The sequence below is a fragment of the Stenella coeruleoalba genome, assembly GCF_951394435.1.
Source record: "Stenella coeruleoalba genome assembly, chromosome: 3".
NCBI classification, from domain to species: domain Eukaryota; kingdom Metazoa; phylum Chordata; class Mammalia; order Artiodactyla; family Delphinidae; genus Stenella; species Stenella coeruleoalba.
In genome coordinates, this window is record NC_137148.1 from 60,479,310 (window position 1) to 60,498,545 (window position 19,236).

At 43.2% G+C, this 19,236-nt stretch overlaps 2 protein-coding genes across 4 annotated transcripts in view; one reads left to right on the plus strand and one right to left on the minus strand.

Annotated features, from left to right (window-relative positions):
- Positions 1–1,783: 1,783 nt before the first annotated feature.
- On the minus strand, positions 1,784–13,611 carry ZBED3 (zinc finger BED-type containing 3). 3 transcript variants are annotated; one of them, XM_079917352.1, is made up of 3 exons: positions 13,480–13,611; positions 7,455–7,570; positions 1,784–6,762 (listed from the first exon to the last, which is right to left on the minus strand). In XM_079917352.1, exon 3 carries the CDS (start codon positions 6,746–6,748, stop codon positions 6,107–6,109), a length of 642 nt encoding a protein of 213 aa, XP_079773478.1. In that variant the 5' UTR covers positions 6,749–6,762; positions 7,455–7,570; positions 13,480–13,611; the 3' UTR covers positions 1,784–6,106. The 3 variants fall into 3 exon arrangements, with proteins under 3 accessions (XP_079773478.1, XP_079773479.1, XP_079773480.1); XM_079917353.1 differs by having other exon boundaries at positions 13,413–13,554; XM_079917354.1 differs by lacking the exon at positions 13,480–13,611 and having other exon boundaries at positions 7,455–10,196.
- Positions 13,612–13,862: 251 nt separating this feature from the next.
- The window catches only part of PDE8B (phosphodiesterase 8B), a 372,638-nt gene continuing 367,264 nt past the window's right edge, over positions 13,863–19,236 (plus strand). The window contains exon 1 of the mRNA XM_079917344.1: positions 13,863–13,920. The gene's annotated coding sequence lies outside the window, so the exon portion shown is untranslated. The remainder of the gene's footprint in view (positions 13,921–19,236) is intronic.

A 19,236-nucleotide genomic window follows, 5' to 3' on the forward strand; every position in this document is an offset into this window, starting at 1 on the left:
TTCTCAGAAAAGTCTATGAGGACTCCCTGCACTGGGCAGAGAGGCTGAGTAAAATATTAATACAAGAGGGAAAGATTAGGACCCCCAGTAAAGTGTTGATTCCTGAGGAATAGGGGGTCCCCATCAGGCATGTGCCTTTCTAAACCCCCACCCCCACCCCCCAGACCTGGGTCAGGCAGTATAATGCTGTGGTGGGTAGATAATGTCTGTCACCTCCCCGCCTTCCCCAAATGTCTATACCCTAATCCCTGGAAACGCAGTGTTACCTGGCAGGGGAGAATTAAGGTTGCAGATGATATTAGGCTGCTGACCAACTGAACTTAAGGAGAGGGTCCTTTAAATGTGGACAAGGGAGGCAGAGTGATGCCCCGTGAGAAAGACCGGTCCTTGCTGGCCTTGAAGAGGAAGGGGCCACAAGCCAAGGAATGTGGGCAGCCTCTAGAAGCTGGAAAAGGCAAAAAACCAGATTCTCTCCTAGAGCCTCTAGAAAAGAACACAGCCCTGCAAACACTTTGAGATGCATTTCAAGGCTTCTGACCTGCAGAACTATAAGATAATAAAATCTATGTTGTCTTTAGCCACTAAGTTTGTGGTAATTTGTTACAGCAGCAATAGGAAACTAATAAAGGCCAACCTTGCTTCCTCTGGGAAAGCTGCCTTGCTTACCCTCAGCACCAGAGCTCGTGGGTGGGAAGTAGCCAACGTTGACCCAAGTGTCAGCAAACACTCAAGCCATGATACAGAGGTCCTGGCACTGGTAAAGAGGTGAGCCAGAAGAGAGTTGTGGAAGGAGGTCCAACTCTTTGGTCCCAAGTCTGACTGGGAACCACGGATTGAGGTCCAGCCTCCACTCTGCTACTTATTAAGCTGTGTGGCCTTTACAGGGCATTTCACCTTGTTGAAACGTGGAGCCTCACAGTAAAGCATGGATGATTATACCTGTCCTGCCAGCAGGCTGTTGTGAAGACAAAAAGTATGGTATAGGAGAGCACGCTTATTACCACTGCACACATTTTCAGTTCTAGGTGTGAATCCCGTAGAGTTAGTACCTCAGTTCTGTAGAAGTGTGATATACTATTATCATTTTTAATAAACACACATGTGACTTTCAACATTTTCTTCTAAATCTGCAATTAACAAGAAAATCTAAACAGAACAACTGATTCACTCAAAGATTGATGTTTCACAGTATTTTATGTAATCAGCATGTTAGAGCTAAAGGGGACCTTAAGGATCACCTCATCCATCTTCCAGACAAAGGAGCAGATTCAAGTTGTAGAAAGGTAAGAAGATCAAACCTTTAGAAATAGAATTCCCTAATGAGTCCATGGCAGCAAAACAAAACAGCAGCTCAGTTTTTATGAATCCCCTCTAAGACATTAAGACATGGACAGCCACTTAAAGTAGAAATTCAGCCCAGACCAAGCCAAGCCCTTCCCTTGTCCAGCCTCCAAGGATGAAAACTTAGGTGCATAAAGGGCCCTAGCTCTTTCAGCCTTGGTTGTCATTACGCTTCTTTGCCCACACCCCCTCCTTCCTGACAAATTTCAACCTAAAGAAGTGATTGATCACTTTACATCATGGCAGGAGTTCAGGAGTCAGGTTTAGGGCATTCTGCATCCCAATTCCAGCCATCCACCTCACCACTGCGTGCATTGCCCTCAAAGGCAGTGCTGGCTGGTGCTATTAGCAAGCCTAGTCACATAAATCAGGGAAGCTCTGCCAATATATGCAAGGCATGTCACCATCACCCACTAGCAATGACAACTCTAATTGTGAGCAGACTGTGCCACAGCCAGAGAGGCTGATGCAATCCCCGGAACCCACCTCTGCACTTTCAGATCCCAGCTCTTAGCTGACAGGATGCCAGCTTAGCCAGTTGGTCCTGATAGCCCTTGTGCTTTGCCAGGTGAGCCAGCAGAAGCCCTCAAGACCAAAGAGGCAGAATATCTGATGAGGCTGGAGTCAGGTGAGCCATCATAGCCACTAAGAGTGGACGAGCCACTCAGGCTCATTTTTCTCCTCTGTCAAATGATGGAGTTGGACTGGACAAGGGCTGCATTTCCTTCTAGGCTTCTCTGGAATTGAAGATTATCTCGGTTCTTGTGTTGGAAGTTTTGTTTATCTTAAATAAGGAAGCTGAATGCTGGTAGTAAGGATTTTCCATTTGCAAGAGGTAAGTAACTTTATTTTTAATTATAAAGGTAATTTATGCTTGATATAGAAAAGTTATAGCAATGCAGAAGTGTAAAAAGTGTATAACTCCCACAACCAGTGGTAAGTCATCAGTCAGGCTAATTGCTTTCCCCATCCCCTGAACAGGCTACTGGTGCTCCCATTAGCCATCTATTTTGAAGGAGAGGTTAAGATTCTGAAAGTCAATCTTTGCTTATTTTAGTGGTTCTAACAATTGGTGAAACTGAAGAGTGACATTTGTAGAAGTTTTTTTTTTTCTTCCAAAAAGTCCAGATTCAAATCTTATAACCCAACTTATAAATCCACATGAAGTTAAATTTCAATACTTAAAAGAAAAATCATACTATTATTAGAGTAATACAAAAATTGCAAGAGACAAAAGAATAAAATACATTAAAATGTTAATAGCAGTCTAAGGTGACAGGACTTCGGGGGATTGTTTTCAGCTTTTCTTCGTAGAGTGGGGCATTGCATTTTTATTAATTGTGTAGTAAAGAAAATAATTTTAAGAAAAGTGTTCCTGATAATGACATACTAGGTGATTGGATTCAAACCAAACAGCCCAATAACTGACACTTATTAAATCTTTATTGACTAAACAGCTTTTTAAAATTTACTGCTGCTTCCTTTTGGGCTATTTTTTTGTTAGGAATTCTACTTAGAGGATTAAAGATAAATGAATAATTATATTAATAATTTGAGAAGACTTGTGAAAATCTTAAAGACATTGAGTTCAATGCCTCAAATACTTATTGAGCAGCTGTTACAGGCAAGTCACTGTGGGAGCAGAAGGATGAGTGAACTCCATCCTTACTCCCAAGGGCTCAGGCAAGGGAGGTAAGACAGGAACCCACAGAGCCACACGCTAGATGGCCTTTCTAAGGGTTTTGAGATACAAAATGCTGAGAGTCCAGAGAAGTAAAGAATCATCTCTGAATGATGAGGAATCCAGGAAAGCTTCATGTAGGCAGTCGAATTTGAGCTAGGTCTTAGAATGGGCAGGATTTTTCATACTTAGAAACTGAAGGGGCTTTTTTAAGTGGAGGAAAGGCAAACAGGCACAGAGGTGCCAAGCACCAGGGCATGTCAGAAGAACGAGGAGTCCAGTTTGGCCAAAGCACACAGCATGTGTAAGGGAAGGGACAGATAAGACTGGTACAGGGGTCGAGGAGACTTGAACGTCAAGCCACAAAGCTAGAGCTTGTAGATGATGGGTGATCTTGGGGGCCCTTTGAGCAGGCAATGTGATACAATCAATGTCAGCTTAGGACAGTTCCTTTGGCCAAGTAGGGGACAGTGTGGGAAGACAAGGATGGGAAGATGAATCCCAGATGAATGATAAATGGGGCCTGAGCTGAGCAGGTGGCATCAGAAGGAAGACAGCTGTGATACTTTGTAGATACAGACTCAATAGATCAGGGGCCTAGGATTCAGTGAGACTGGTGCTCAAATCCCACTCTGCCGCTTCATTACTTAGTTACCCTGAGCCTGTCTCTTCTCCTCTACAAAATGGGTGTAAGAGTAATTATATCATGGGGTTGCTGCATAGTAGGCAGAGGCAGTTATTCTTGTGAAGCATTTTAGCACAGCTCTGGCATGGTGAGTGCTCAGTACATGTTAATGTCACTGATGGTACTACCTGGAGTTGGAGTTAGGAAGGAAACAGGTGTCAGCTCCGGTGACTGAGTAACAAGGCCGACAGTACAGCAGCTGGAAGCATGGCATCCGCAGGTAGAGACTGTATTTGGAACCCGACTCAACTACTTACCAGCTTTAATCTCATACAAGCCACTTAACCCCTCTCTGTTTCCTTAGCTGTAAAATGGGCATAGTATTAATACCCGCCCCCCAAGGAGCTGCTGTGGAAATAAAGTGAGATAATACATGTAAATGTACCTGATACATTTTAAGAGCCCAGTAGTTATTAGTTATTGGGTCAGGGGTGGAGATGCAGAGTTGAATAGAATTACCCCTACCATCTCCTGTGGCAAGATATGCAAGTAGAGGTGGAGACATGCTGCAGGGGACTGGCCATGAAGGACAGACCCGGAAGAACTCTAAAGGCTGGAGGTAGTCAGGAGTCGCTGGCACAGAGGTGATTATTGTACCTCTACGGGTACATGAACCAAGATTGGGTACATAAATTGGCCTAAGGAAACAATCAGATAAATCCAGAATACAGGACGTCTATAAGACATACATAAGATGGCCGGGACTTTTCAAAAAGTAAATGTCATGGAAAAAAAATAGTAAGGGGGCTGTTCTAGACTAAAAGAGACTAGGGTTATAATCAAAAGTAATGTGTGAATCTTAACTGGGCCCTGTTTTTTAGAAAAGAGAAAAAGACACTCTTGGGACAGTTAGGGAATTTCAATTAAGGAATCTGTCTTAGAGGCTATTGGGATAAACATGCTGGAATACCTTAGGGATGAAATGCCATGCATGTTTGGGGTGGAGGGAAGAAAAATAAATATGGCAAAAACGTTAACAACTGTTTAGGTGGAGGGTATATGTGGGTATTCATTGTACTAGCTTTTCAACTTTTTCTGGATGCTTGAACATTTTCAAATTCTCAGAAAAATGAGGAAAAAAGAGACCTGAAGAAAAACTGTTTGGAAATCAGTCTACATCAGGAAAAGGAATTCTCTGGAGGAAAAGCAAGTTCCATCTACCAAAGGAAAAATTTCAAGAAGGGAGAGATTAAGCAAAATGAAGGCTGAAAATAAATCATCATATTCAGCCATTGTGAGACTGTAGCGGCTTCTTAAGAGTCCAGTGTAGCCTGAAAAGCTGACCACGAGTGAAGGAGTAAGGAGTGGGGAGGAAATATAAGCAGCAAGGACTGCTCGACAGTCCTTGCTTAGGGGGTGCTCAGTTGGGAGCATCCAGGCTGGGGGAGTCTTTCTTTTCAGTCCAAGGAAGACTGGGGCATTGCTAAAGAGGAAGACTCTGAAGAAAGGGAGGGAATGAGACAGAGGAAAAGAGGTAACGTTGTGGAGGAAGGGCCCAGGAAAGGTGGAAGAGGAATGGATGAAAACATGAGAGGAGGAGGTGGCCTCAGATGGGAGGGTGCCTTCCCCTTGGCCCAGGAGTGAGGACTGTGAAGATGTGGGGGCAGAAGCTCCCTTCCTAATAACGAGGGATGGGGTCATGTCTTGCTACTAGGCGGCAGGTGTGAGGCAGTTAAGTGGGGAAACAGCACAGCTGCCACTGGCTCTGAAACGGAAAAAATGAGGGCGGAGGTAAGATAGGGTGATTGGTACTGCCGGGCAAGATGGGGAGGGGAGCAAAAAGAGGGCTTCTCCAGGACTGCCTTCCTAAGGCACTAGAAATGACAGGGTAATGAGCAGTCTTGGAAACTCTCCCGTTCAGAAATTGGCGCTGGGCAAAGACTACTCATCAATGATTTACTCATTAGGAAATGAGGAAAACTTTTTTTGGGTAAAAATGCTTTATCATTTCCATGCACCCTCTACCCTGGGTTGCCCTGGCTGGCGTACAGCCACCTGGTGTGATAGTCTTTGGTGTGTAAGGAAGCTCCTGTCCTTTCAAAGTCACCAGGCACAATATGGCCATGGCTCCAGGTGATCTAGGTTCACAGGGCTGTTGGAGCTCTCATTCCAAAGGCAGTCAGAGGAAAACCACCCCCTGCGCGGATGCCACTAAACGCCACCAGCATTGGAGGCCGCTGGAGCTTGCGCTCCCAGGCACCCCGGAGGACCACGGAGTGATTTTTGGTTCTGCCTGGCCTCCGAAGTGCTTCTCAAGACCCCACATTTGGCGATTTCGATTCGGCAGAGCGGCAACGGACCTGAGATCTCGCTCCCAGGTGAGGCTGAAGACGCCGGTCCGCGGGCCACACTTTTTGAGTAGGGCTGGCCGGGGGTGGGTGGGTGGGAGCGGCTAAAACCTACAGGAAGACCTTCGTGATGACGTAGCCGTCCCTGGGGTCCCCCTCGGGTTCCTCTTTGAGCGGAGCGTGCAGCAGGGCCGAGCCCAAGGCCAAGGCGCTCTCCCGGCGGCTCACTTCCCGCAGCCGCGCCTGCAGCGCCTCCCTCTCGGCCTGCAGCTCCCGGCGCGCCTGGGCCGCCGCGCGCTCCTCCTCCTGCAGCGCCCGCCGCCTGCGCTCCAGGGCGCGCTCGCCCTGCTCCACGGCCGCCTCGCGCCGCGCCAGCTCGCGCTCCCGCAGGCTGCCGCGCACTGCCAGCGCGCCCATCTGCTCCAGCAGGCGCGCCCAGTCGCCCTCGGCGGCCGCGGCGGGGCCGGGGGCAGCGGGCGGCGAGCGGCGGGCGGTGCTCTCCGCCAGCTCCCGCCGGTGCGCGCTCCTCAAGTGCTTCCACAGCGCAGCGGTGCCCGCGTGCCAGCCCGGGCCGCGGCCCACCTGCTCCCCGCACAGCCGGCAGGTGGCCCAGGGGCCCGACGCGTGGCCAGGGCGCGCCGGCGCCAGGTGGAAGTACCCCCAGGCCTCGGAGTACGGCGCCCCCAGGCGGCCTGCAGCCGCGTCCGGCCCGCCCGTCTCTTCCATGGTCACGGCCGGCTCGTCGCTCCTCATTCTCTAGGCAGCGCCTGCACCGAGGGACACAGGGTAAGACGACCACAAAATTACATGTGCACACGGACACACGCTCCAACACACAACTTCTAGGACGAGAGTTAGCCTGTCAAGAAACCATGCCTCCCTCTCACTACTGATAAAAATCCTGCGGTTAGTTTGGGTAGATGCTTGCGTTTCTTTTTCAGTAGGTATTAACCGTTGATTCTTCGTGGGGGGGAAAGGTAGAAAATGCCTAGCCCTTCTTTCCTTAACCAGGAATTTTCTTCGAAATTTATTGGATTCCCTGGCTCACAAGTACTAAGACTAAAATTGGGAAGCCAAGCTTCTCATAAGAATAAGCTAAATAAGTGCTGTATGTATATGTTAGTTTTAACTAGTCTCCTTTACGCTCTTTAAAAAAAAACGAGCAAGGCTCCCTTTTGAATTCTTCTCGCAGTGTTGCACAAGAAAGGAGTGGGGGAAAAAAGTTTCAGGAATGAAAATTTTGTTTCTTGGACTTTAAGGGTGACAGTGCTAGGACTGAGCAGCTTTTCAAAAAGCTTTCAAGGAGACAACTTTTTTCAAGGTAAAAATATCTTTGTTTTTGTGATTTTAAAAACGATGTGCTTATGAGAAACAAGAACTGCTAAGAATCATTAAAATGTTTAAAAAATACGCACATTTAGAAAACAGCAATATACAAAGCAGTTTTCTAAACTTTTACCTTCAAATCAGGCGGTGGGCTGTCTCTATCATTGCCTCAGGGTTTCTAGCCAGCCCAGGTTCTCAGGTGGAAACACTGCAGTGTGGCTTCTGAGTTCTCAAGAACCATCAGCAGTGCTAGGAGTAAATTCAGAGGACAGGCGGTGGAGTAAAAGAAATTCAATTAAACAGCCCTGAAAGTAGATACTAGAAATCCTGGATGGTGCCATGTCCCTCTGGTGTTCATTCTGCCGACCCTCTCATAGGTGCTCCAGTCATAAAAAAAATAAAATTAGTTTTCTATATTGCTTATCCCAACTAAATGGCCCGCAGTCTATATTTGCCAGACAAAAAGCTTGGTGGATTCTCTTAATTAAGGAAGAAAAATAGAAGTAATAGCTGTTTGCTTTGTCCAACAAATACCTGTAGTTAAAGGGATCCAAATACAACACAGTGCCTATCACTGCCAGGTCTTTTCTATTAAGAAAACATTTCCCACTGTTATAACCTATCAAATGAGGGGGGAGATAGAAAAGGTGAATTTTCTTCTTTAAAAAATAACTTCACTGGGCTTCCCTGGTGGCGCAGTGGTTGAGAGTCTGCCTGCCAATGCAGGGGACACGGGTTCATGCCCTGGTCCGGGAAGATCCCACATGCCGCGGAGCGGCTGGGCCCGTGAGCCATGGCCGCTGAGCCTGCGCGTCCGGAGCCTGTGCTCTGCAACGGGAGAGGCCACAACAGTGTGAGGCCCGCGTACCGCAAACAAAACAAAACAAAACAAAACTTCACAAAGGGTCAAATGTGTGATTCTAGACAAATTTGCTTTGAAAGTTTAAAAATAATAATAGAATATATGACAGACTTGGAGCTCTCCTGAGAACTTATTTCATCGGGAAAATTCAGGCCGAGGTGGGAGAATAATGGACAATGAGATAGCCAGTGCCCGCTCCTACTGTCAGGTTTTGAACCAGCAGCAGTGGAGATGATGAAGTTCCAGAATCTCTTTTATTAAAGGCAACTAGGGATGACTGAAGACAAAGATGAAAACAGGAAAAATATGTTGCTTTAATAATAGTATTTAGTGAACCTTTTAATTCAGTTGCTAATAGTCTTGTTACAGATGCGTTACACTTTTCTAAACCTCATTTGTTTTTTTCCCACCAAGCAAGTCCACTGAGATCAGGCAGGACATTTAACATATCTCTTGAATTAAAAAAAAAAAAGAATGAATTTACCAGAATCATCCAAAAAAATAATAAGTACCAGGCCTCTTCTAACAAAAGAAATAGCTATTTACGTATCTTCTGATATGAGGCATTGGTTTGAATATGGTTACCCATGATAATTAGTATAAAAGGTCATTAGAAATTAAAGGCTAGATTTCCCCCAAGAGATTTACTAAATCAATAAAGTCCCCAAAGCCAGAGTGGTGGGATGAGGAGGGAAGTTACAGACCCCCTTCAAGGATAACTTTTTTGCGGTTAGCAAACATTGTGTTTAGTAAACAGAACCAGATTTTAGTCTTAGAGATGTTTTTTGTTATCCAGCTTTACTTAAAATTTTTTTCTACATTTTTTTTCTTTTTTTTAGAATTCCATTCCTTCTAAATTAGAATCTTACCTTTCCAGAGTGTGCCCTTTTTTTAAATTACTAGACATACACGAAAGTGGAGAGAATAGTAGTATTATGAGTGCCTATATTTACTTTATAAATTAAAAGAGATTTAATTTCTTCAAAATCTGGGATGCCCAGAGGAGTGCCACATACAGGAATGGCATCTGTTCTAAGACTTAAGGTGGAAAACAGGGATGAGAAGCACTGATCACTGATTTTGATGTCTTAATCCTTTAGACTTAGTGGAGCCCTCATCTGAGCCAGGGACAAGCAGCACCACAAGTGTTGGCCAGCAGAGTGCTGCCCCTCTGAGGGCGGCAGAGGGACCTCCTATGCCCTGGCAAGCCTTCACTCTCGGAGGTCTTAACCGGTGGAAGACAGCATGGTTCAGAACTGCCTCACCTTCTCAGCCCTCCGACCACAGCTACATTCTGGCTCAAAAGAGTCTTCTGTTCAGACTCAGTCTCTAAAGAGTGACCAGCAGTAACTGTGGCCACAAGTCGTTCCTAGCAGAGCCTTCCTAGGTCTGCTAAGCAATCCCTGAGCTCATTTCAACCATCCCTACAGTGCAGAGGGAGAGAAGCTTGGCTTGGAAGTCAGCTTGGCTTGGGAGAGAAGTCTTAGAATCTTTAGCCACGACCCTAATATACAAAGAGCTCTTACAAACTGAGAAGAAAAAGACAAGCAAGCCAATTGAAAAATGGGCAAGAAATATGAGTAGGCAAATGACCCAAGAGCAAAATCAGATGGCCAGGAAATTTGTGAAAAGATGCACACCACTTATATTCAGGGAAGTGCTATTAAAGTAACAATAAGGTCTCATGTTAGATCCATCACACTAACAAAAATGAAGAGGTCTGTCAGCCAAAGTTGGAAGGGGGGGGCAGAGAAAAGGGTATGCTCATGCATTCCTAGTGGAGATGTGAAGGCTTTTAGGAAAAGCAATCTGCAATTTCTGTTAATTAAAAATAGATATAATTGGGGATCCAACTCCTGGGAATCTGTTCTGTAGAAGTAAAAGTACCAATATGTAAAGTAAAATGTATTAGGATGTTTATCATAGTATTATTTAGAATGGCAAAAAACTGGAATCAAGAGAATGGCTACCAGCAGGAAAATGGCTGGGTAAATAATGTGTAGTCACCTCAGGGAATATTATGCTGCCATTAAAAAGGATGGATTGGAGCTCTGTCAGGGGGATGTCTGGAGGAACTGTTTAGGGAGAAAAGCAAGATGCATAAAGGTGTGTATAATATGATCTCACTCTTATTAAATAATTAGATCTGTATAGGATATACAGATTAATGATTTTTTATAAATATGAAGAAAAATGAGATACACTATGGGTTGAGGGGGTTGCAGCTGATGTGAAAGGAGAAGGGGAAGAGGTAAAGACAAAAGGAAAAGAAAAAGGGTGCTGAGAAAGCATGTACGTGATCATGTGTATACATTTAGGTAGAGTATATATATGGCAGGGTCTATACATAAATAAAAAGTAATTTTATAAAACAATCCTCAAGCATGTGAGCTCAGGCAGGCCTAGGCAGCCTTAACTCTGGAGACTGGAGGGAACAGTCCCATGGGGCATAGTGCACTGCTATCTGGCCCTGGAGGGATCCCAATGTGTGAGCTTGCTCAGTGTGGGTGGTTCCTGCCTGAGCAGGTCCCTGCCTGAGCAGAAGGAGATTCTATATCGACGTAAGATGGAGGATGCCATGGGAGGGCAGCACACCTCACTCATCTCCCCGGCATAGGGCCTGCATAGGGCAGGCACTCAGGGGACACTGCATTAAATGAAATGAGTCCAACTTTACGTTTCTTAGCCCCAGCTCACCGGAGTCTCTATCTCCCCATCTGTCAGGAGAAATGATAAGATTAGCTGCCCCTAATAGGTGGCTGAAATCAGATAACGCACGAGATGTCACTGTTGGACTCGCCAGTGCTATATCAATTCAAAGCATGAACAAAAGGAAGCTCCCAGTATTTACTATTCAAACATGCCTACACGAAGTTCTTAGTGGCTAAAAGGGAGTGCTGTTTTTCTCTTTAACATATTCTGTTATTCAATAGAGGAAGTAGTTAAAGTTGGAAGAATTCTCTTGGGGATTTTTAAATACAAAAAGCAAATTAAAAAGAATCATAGCTCCACTTCCCCACCCCCAACCAAATTTATTTCAAGCTTATATTTTAAATAAAATTTTTTGAGGCTAAATAAATGCACTGCTAGCATGAAATTAATTTAACAGTGGAAATTTTTGAGTCCAATTTCAGGGGGAAAAAAGCTGAAAAAAAAAGTAGATTTTAGTTATTTCTTGGAAAGGGAGAGAGTAGTATTAATGGTATGATGCCTCTGAATTCTATGATGAGTTTCATTCCAGTATCCATTATCTGGAAGGGATGATACGAAGTCTAAGCTGCTGGAAGATAAGACATTCATATTAATTACCTCTGCACTTGATGTTCTCTGAAGAAGTTTTATTCTTCTAATAACTTATCAGATTAAAACCCATATTCCTCAATGTGATCTCCCTGAATACCAATATAGAGAATAAAGGAAGAGATCAGAACCTGGATGAATACTTTGTGTAAATATGGGTGTATACATACAATGTATGATTATAACATTGAGAATCATCCTATAAACCACCCACAAAAGTTAGTTTTATTATTTTACACTTGTGCTTGTACACATACAAAATATCAGGCAGGCTAAATGTCAAAGAACTAGGCAGTGTTCTCAGAAAATCACAGAAAGCTCTATTTGTCCTTCCATGGTCAAGTCTAATCGCTTTAGTTGGATTAATCTAGCAGAGTTACAAACAAATATGTGTAGATTGAGCCTGGCTGGATCTTAGGTGAGAAATTCACCCTAATGTCAAATCCACACAGACTTATGTGAAAACACTAAAAACATTTTTATCCACCAGTAACTTTAATCAAAGCAGAATATAATAATTAAAACAAATAATTAGCCTTGACAACTGAGGTATCAAGGAAACTACAGTTCATCTGTTACCTGTCCATCTCTGTTGAAATATTAATTTACTGCCATATATTAATCTATTTATAAACAAATCTAGACAGTTAGAAAAATTAGTCTATAGTCACCAGGCTGAAGGCTTCGTTGAAGTAAAAATGCTTCCAAACTGTAAAGGATGGATACCTCAGGGAATAAAGGGTTAAGTGTGAAAAAACTTGGAAAAATGTTACACATGGGCTGTAAAAAATGTACTGGACCCACAGCTAATGAACTGGTAAATCAGAGATGTTCTCTAAATGTCATAAGCCAAAATTTTAGATACTTCTTCCATTAGCTAAAAGGCTGAGAAACGCTCTCTATTAATGTATTTTTTTTAATGAAAATTGTGAAGCTTCCTCCCTAAGTGGACCTTTATTTCAGGCCTACATTATTTTATTTAATACATGTGTTCCTAAAAAGAAGGGTGTTGATCCATTTTCATCGTGTAAGATGCATTATTTAATGTGAATTAGTGGGATTTAAAGCTGCCCTACTTTGAAGAGCTCTGTAACAAAGATTTTTTAATTAAGAATTACGCGGTATTGGCTCTTGGTCTTTGCATACATTGTTGTATACTTTTCATTGTCAGCTGCCTCAAGCTATTTTTGGCTAAAAAATGTGTATAAATAATTACATTAATGAAAAGTACAGAAAATGATTACCCTAATTATGTCAATTTATTAAGCTATTTCGACAACAGTTTCTGGTAAACACCGCATCTTTGTAGTCTTAGCTAATTAGAAGTTTGGATGGTAGCAGGTACTTTTTTTTTTTTTTCCTTTCAAGGAGGGAAAACTAACTTTGCTTGGTAAACTTCGGGCATTAAGTTAGTGTAAGTGATTATAGCAAACTGCTCCTGTAGGTTCCTGAAGGATCAGAAAATTCCTTTGTTTGAGCACGGTGGGGATCGGGGTCTTTGTTTGAGCATCTGGCTTGCATTCGGTTTCTCCCCGAAGTGGGAAACATTCAGAAAGTCTCAATTAGAGAAAGGGCCGCCAACCACTTGCCCTGTTAAAGGACTGACTGCAATAAGGCAACTTTAATAAAGGGAGAGCACATGACTTTCGATATTCCTGAATAACTTTTTTGAAGGGAGACTGTAGAGCAGGAGCAAAAATGAGGTGCATAAAGAAACTGAACCGGGCGTTACGCAGAATCCCGGGTCCAAACGCATCTTTTACAATAACGGTAATCCCACCACCGCGGAGGGCACGCCCGGCACCCCATGCACTAGCAAGCCTGCGCGTCTGCGTCTGCGGGGCGCTGGCGCTCTGCGATCCCCCGCCAGGCCCCCGGCTGGTCCCAGCTCACTCCGCCGCCCCCAGGCAGCTTCCCGCGATCCCTCACCTGTCCCCCGGGACCCCCCAGTCTCCCGTGGGCACGCGCCGCCGTGAGTCCCGCAGCCCACACTCACCCCATCACCCCCGAAGCGGGAGGTGGGCTGGGTGTCTGGGATCGCCGATCCCCTCCAGGATCCTCGCAGACATTTTGTCCTGTGCGGAAATCTCAGCGCCGCGTCCCCCTTAAAGACACAGCGCTCCATTCATGCGCCTGGAGTGGAAAGGGGGGATGGAAACGTGTGACCCGGTGTTGAAAGGGCTGGAGAGTCACTCCCGAACCGTCCAGGTCCATGAGCAACAGACTTGTGTTTGCCCAGGTTTAAAAAAAAAATGATGCAGTAGTTTAGTGATTTTTAAAAATGGAATTACTGTTTTATATCTTTATAGTAACCTTCCAAGACCTGGATTCCTGGGCTTGAGTCTCTGAGTGTAATTTTCATCCTTTCAGGTTCAAGGTGTGCGATGGCACAAGTCGTTAGAAGAAATCCCCTGAACCAAGGTCTGGACAGATAAAGGTAGGGCTCATTGGTGTTCACTAAAACTTAATAACACTAGCATGGTGTATCAGTCAGCTTTTGGTGGATTATGCTTAGGTAACAAACAACCCCTACAACTCAGTAATTTACAAAAACAAAGATTCATTTCTCAAGCAAATTACATCTGCTGCAGGCAGCTTTGGCTCTACTCCACTGGTTTCCTGGCTTGCAGGCTCCAGGTTGAAAGACCAACTTTTTGGGGACACGCTCACTGTGTGCTGGACGCAAACTTGAGGGAGGAGAAATACTGATTTGTAGTGCTTGCTATTTCCATGATGTAAATACTCCCACCATGGCGGGTTTCAGGCTACAAACAGTTTAACAAGGGGCTTGCCAAGTTTCTGGAAATGTAATAATCAGCTCTTATAAACCACTGGCACATGCTGCTCTTAAAACTGAAAACAGCTGACATTCTGTATCCTTCAGTTCTGCTCACCTCAGTTTTGCTCACATTCTATTGACCAAAGCAAGTAACATGACAGGGCCTATCAGTGGGGCCAGAAAGTATATTCCTCTTATAAGGAAGCCTTGCCAGTCACATGACAATGGGTAGAGATTGTATAATCCTTTTAAATGAAATTGAGTAAATAACTGGTTAGAATAATACAATCCACCTTACATACTTTGGTTTAAGTAATTTCTTTTTGAAAACCTCATTCTTTCTATAAACCAGAGTTTCACAGTCTATTAATGGGGTTTCTCCTTACCATTCCAAGAATGGTTTCAGAAGAAGAAACTGGTTGGATGTCTTCAAAGGGATAGTTTTGTAATGTGAAGGTTAACTATTAGGTTACTACTTTTCTCCCAAAAGATGTCTATACTTATAGCTGAGGACATCTGATTAAAAGTACGTAGTATAAATGGATCATATTAAAGCCATCTCTTATGGTTTAATTCAAAAACAAAATTTTAAAGTTTATTGTACCTGACAGTCCTTTTAACAAGAGGCTTTAACACTTTGAGTGCCTTAAAAATCCATTTAGCCTTAAACTGACCATGTAATGAGACACATGGTATTTTTTAATTCTAGTTAGTGCTATTTGTACCCAAAGCACTATCCTATACCTGAGTAAGAGTCTTAATTCAAGACACCATTCCTGCCCTCAAGAAGATTACACTCCAGTGAAACAGTAAGACAAATGCAACTCCAGGAAGAAAGTGAACAATGTAAGAGGAAACCTTCATGTGCCACACTAAATGGAGAAGAGCTACATCTTCTTGAAAGTGGCAGCATTTAACTAAGACCTAAAAAAGGGTAGACTTTGGACTCCTGGAATTATGTTTATTATGCTCGCAAGATGTGTTTTGGATTTATTTTTAAAGTCCAGAGAAAAGGAGCCTGTCTTTTCTGTGTTTAAGTCAATGCTTAAACTTTCCTATAGTCTGAAATCTTTCTTGTAGTTTTAAATTAAATTTTAAATCAAATTATAAAATATATCTAAAATATCTAATAACTCTTCTCCTTTGCCCCACACTCTTTGTTCAAATTTCAGCAAGAAAAACACTCTTTAATTCTTATTTTGGTGGTAGCAGTTCCCTTAACTTTCATCATGCTGTTAACAATAAATAAATAAGAGGATCTCATTTCTGTCTTCTGCCCTGGAAGTTGGCAAAGCATTAGGACTTACATTTCATTGATAATGCAGAATATTTACTCTCCAGATTCTTGCCAGAGATTATAGCCTTGAAATCTGCTCTCTAATCCTTATCAAAAACCCAGGTTGAGAAAATTACTTATGGAGCTTGCCCCAAAGACATGAAATTATAGAGCTGTGTATGTGGACCACACTCTTTTGGTACAATACATCCTTCCTATATGTGCTTTTGGTCTGTAGTTTTTTCTTGGGTGTTTTTGTCTGGTTTTGGTGTCAGAGTAATACAGCGTTATAAAATGAGAAATATTCCTTCCTCTTTTATTTTTTGGAAGATTTTGTGACTAATTTATATTAATTCTTCTTTAAATGTTTGTTGGGATTCAACAGAGAAGCCATCTGACCTGAGTTTTTCTTTATGGGTAGTGTTTTAGATTACTAATTTGATTTCTTCATTGGTTCTAGGTCTTTTAGATTTCAGTTCCTACTTGAGGCAGTTTTGGTAGTTTGCATCTTTCTAGGAATTTGTCCATTTCATCCAAGTTATCTAATATGTTGGTGTACAGTTGTGCATAGTATTCCTTTTTAATTTCTGTAAGGTTGGTAGTAATGTCTCCTCTTTCACTTCTGGTTCCTATATGTGCTTTTAATGAACTTTCCATTGGGGTCATGCCATCTGCCTTCAGTGAGGTAGTTTGTAGGACATAGCTACATAAAATTCATTATCATGATCAGTATCATAATGTCATCGACTACAGTTGTCCACTGTATCCCGCAGTGTTTCTTCTGTAGGACCCAGAGAGAAGACCATTCTCTGATCTCTCATGTCATGGAAAGCTCTGCATCCCATGAACAAATGGAACCTTTGAATCCTGTGGGCACTGTGGTTCATTTATTGGACTGTTTGCTTATTTCATCTGCTAGGAGGCTGAGTCAAATATGGGATCCCTACGCTATTAGTTTCCTAGGGCTGCTGTAACAGGGTACCACAAACTAAGTGGCTTAAAACAAGAGACATGTATTCTCTTACAGTTCTGGAGGTTAGAAGTCTGAAATCATGGTGCCAGCTGGGCCATCTTCCTCTGAAACCTGTAGGGGAGATTCCTTCCTTGCCTTTCCCTACCTTCTAGTGGTGGCCAGTAATCCCTGGTTTACAGTTTCATCACTCCAATCTCTGCCTTTGTTGTGGCATTCTCCGTGTGTGTGTGTGTCCAATCTTCCCTCTTACAAGGACACCAGGATGGAGCTTGGATTAAGCTCTATCCTAATGACCTCAACTTAACTTGATTATATCTGCCAAAACCCTATTTCCAAATAAGGTCACATTCAGAGGCACCCTGGGTTAGGACTTTAACATATTTTTTTTTTGCAGGGGGGACACAATTCAACTCATAACACTCACCTACCAGTTCCATATGGTAAACTTTTCTATGTGCTAACCTTTTATTTTCCTACCTTTATTTTCCTTTTGTCCCAATTCCCTGAATTACTTAGTTTTTCCTTAATTATATGCATCTTTGGCAGTGTCTGAAGGAAAGAAGGCAGAAAGGAAGTGGGAAAGGTGGGAAGAAAAGGGAAAAGAGAGAAAGGGAAGGAGGAAGAAAAGTTTGCCCCCCAAAATCAGACAGAGTTGCAGGAATGGGGACTAAGGGTGGGGAAGACTGGCCGGAAAAGTGTTTTTGCTGTATGGGCTTTGTCAGAGCCTCAGAATTATTCTTTTGGTGAGGATGAGAGTCGTGATTAGCAGCTGCCTGCAGCTTCGCTCACTTAGAGAAAAGTTGGGTAGTTTGAGGAGCTGAGGATTAGGAAGAGAAGGGTATGATGTAGCTACTTTTAATGCTGACATTAGTAGACACAATATGGATCCAGGTTTTGTGGTGCTTGAAAGCTTATACAGTGTTTTGTTGTTGTTTGTTTTTTTTTTGGTTGTGCCGGGTCTTTGTTGTGGCTCGCCAGCTCCTTATTTGTGGCATGTGAACTCTTAGTTGCAGCATGTGGGATCTAGTTCCCTGACCAGGGATTGAACCCGGGCCCCCTGCATTGGGAGTGCGGAGTCTTAACTACTGCACCACCAGGGAAGTCCCCAGAAAGCTTATATGGTGTTGAGGACCCAGGTATTCTAGCTACCGGGGACATAGACCCATTAAATCATTTATTTAATGTATACAATTTACCCTGGACGACAGCATCCCATCCCTATAAGATACAAATGGCACCTTAGCTGAAACTTTAATAGGCTATTCTAGTGGTCTGTCAGGCTAGCTGCTTCTGGATGTGTATGTTTTACAGGGTCAGCCAAAGCCACTGAATAAACCATTTTCCCTTTCATCTGTTTGTCATCTTAATCCATCACAGGTGAGAATCCTAATCCTAACACCATGGCACACCAAGGGTTCTCATCGCTCCACCTACCACTAGAAATGAGATCCTTGTTACCATCTGATGGGTAAATAATCCAGTTCCAGAATCCCATCTTGAGGTTTGGAGGTTCACAGGTTTTAAGCTTCTGCTTTCTAGCACCACTCTGGTTTTTAGCTTGTGTTCCCTTCAATGCAATAACTAAGACAAAAACTATGACACAAGTAGCTTGAGAGGTAATCACAGGAGGTGGGATAGGGGAGCAGGGAGAGTAATGCACACCAAAATAAAAAGGCTTTATTTTTTTTTAACTCTAAATAATTGTGTGCCTTTCAGACAATGTCTTCATTTTATATTTATAGTCATGATTGTAACAAAAGTTATCCCCACGTGATGAACTGTTTTCAACCCTCACCTTTAGGCTTTCTCAGACCCAACTTCTTCATTTTTGTAACTTTATCGTTTTCTGTCATTTCATGTGTTACTATAGACTTTGTTTATTTTGTTGGTTGGCTTTTGGCTTGGAGACTTAGGAAGTTTTTTAAACTTACCTTTGAAACTTGACATTTTCACTACAATTATATATAAGTGCAAGTCTCTTTTTGTTTGAAACATAGTGAGCTAAGCTTGGGGTTTATCCTGGAGGTAGTTTTAAGCAAGAGAGTTACACAGTAAGATTTCTATTTTAAGTATACCTCTTCGGGGAAGGCTATGGGGCGTGCAGGAAAAAAACAGACTAGAGACAGGTAGACCAATATTGCAATATTGTGGGCCAAAACCAAGATATTTTTAAGATTCAACCAATTCAATATGTAGCAGAAAATAATAAGCAAGAGAATGGGTGGATGACGGAATTGGTACATGTAACTGCAGTGTGGTTTGTGGTTCCATGTCTCCCTGCTGTCTTTTCCTGGCCTTGGTGTGCTTGAGGTGCCTGGGTTGCTGGTCAGAGGGCAGCATCCCTGTGGTACCCACCTCTAGAGAGTAGTGCTCCCCCGGTGACCTCTTCCAGGTCACTGGGATGAGAGGGAGACACTGGTAGCAGAAAAAAATGGCTCTCTTCCTATGGTAATTCTCAGATGGGCCTTAGAAATTGATTTCTATTTCTCAGAACTATTAGGAAGAAATAATAGAAGGACTTATCTCAGAATTTCCACCCCTTTTCAGAATCCATTAATCCACCCTCCTGTATTTTGTTGTGGTTTGCGTACATCCATTCACCATAAACTACTGCATGCCTCCGACTGTGGGTGGCTTGTAGGATCCGGGTAGGACCCGCTGGCTGCCATTTCACATTTTCCTTCTCCCAGGGCTGTAAAATGCCTTGTAAAGACCCACAGTGCAC

Bases quoted from the DNA above. Each gene is read 5' to 3' on its own strand.
- ZBED3 (XM_079917352.1), bottom strand. From the start codon at position 6,748: ATGAGGAGCGACGAGCCGGCCGTGACCATGGAAGAGACGGGCGGGCCG.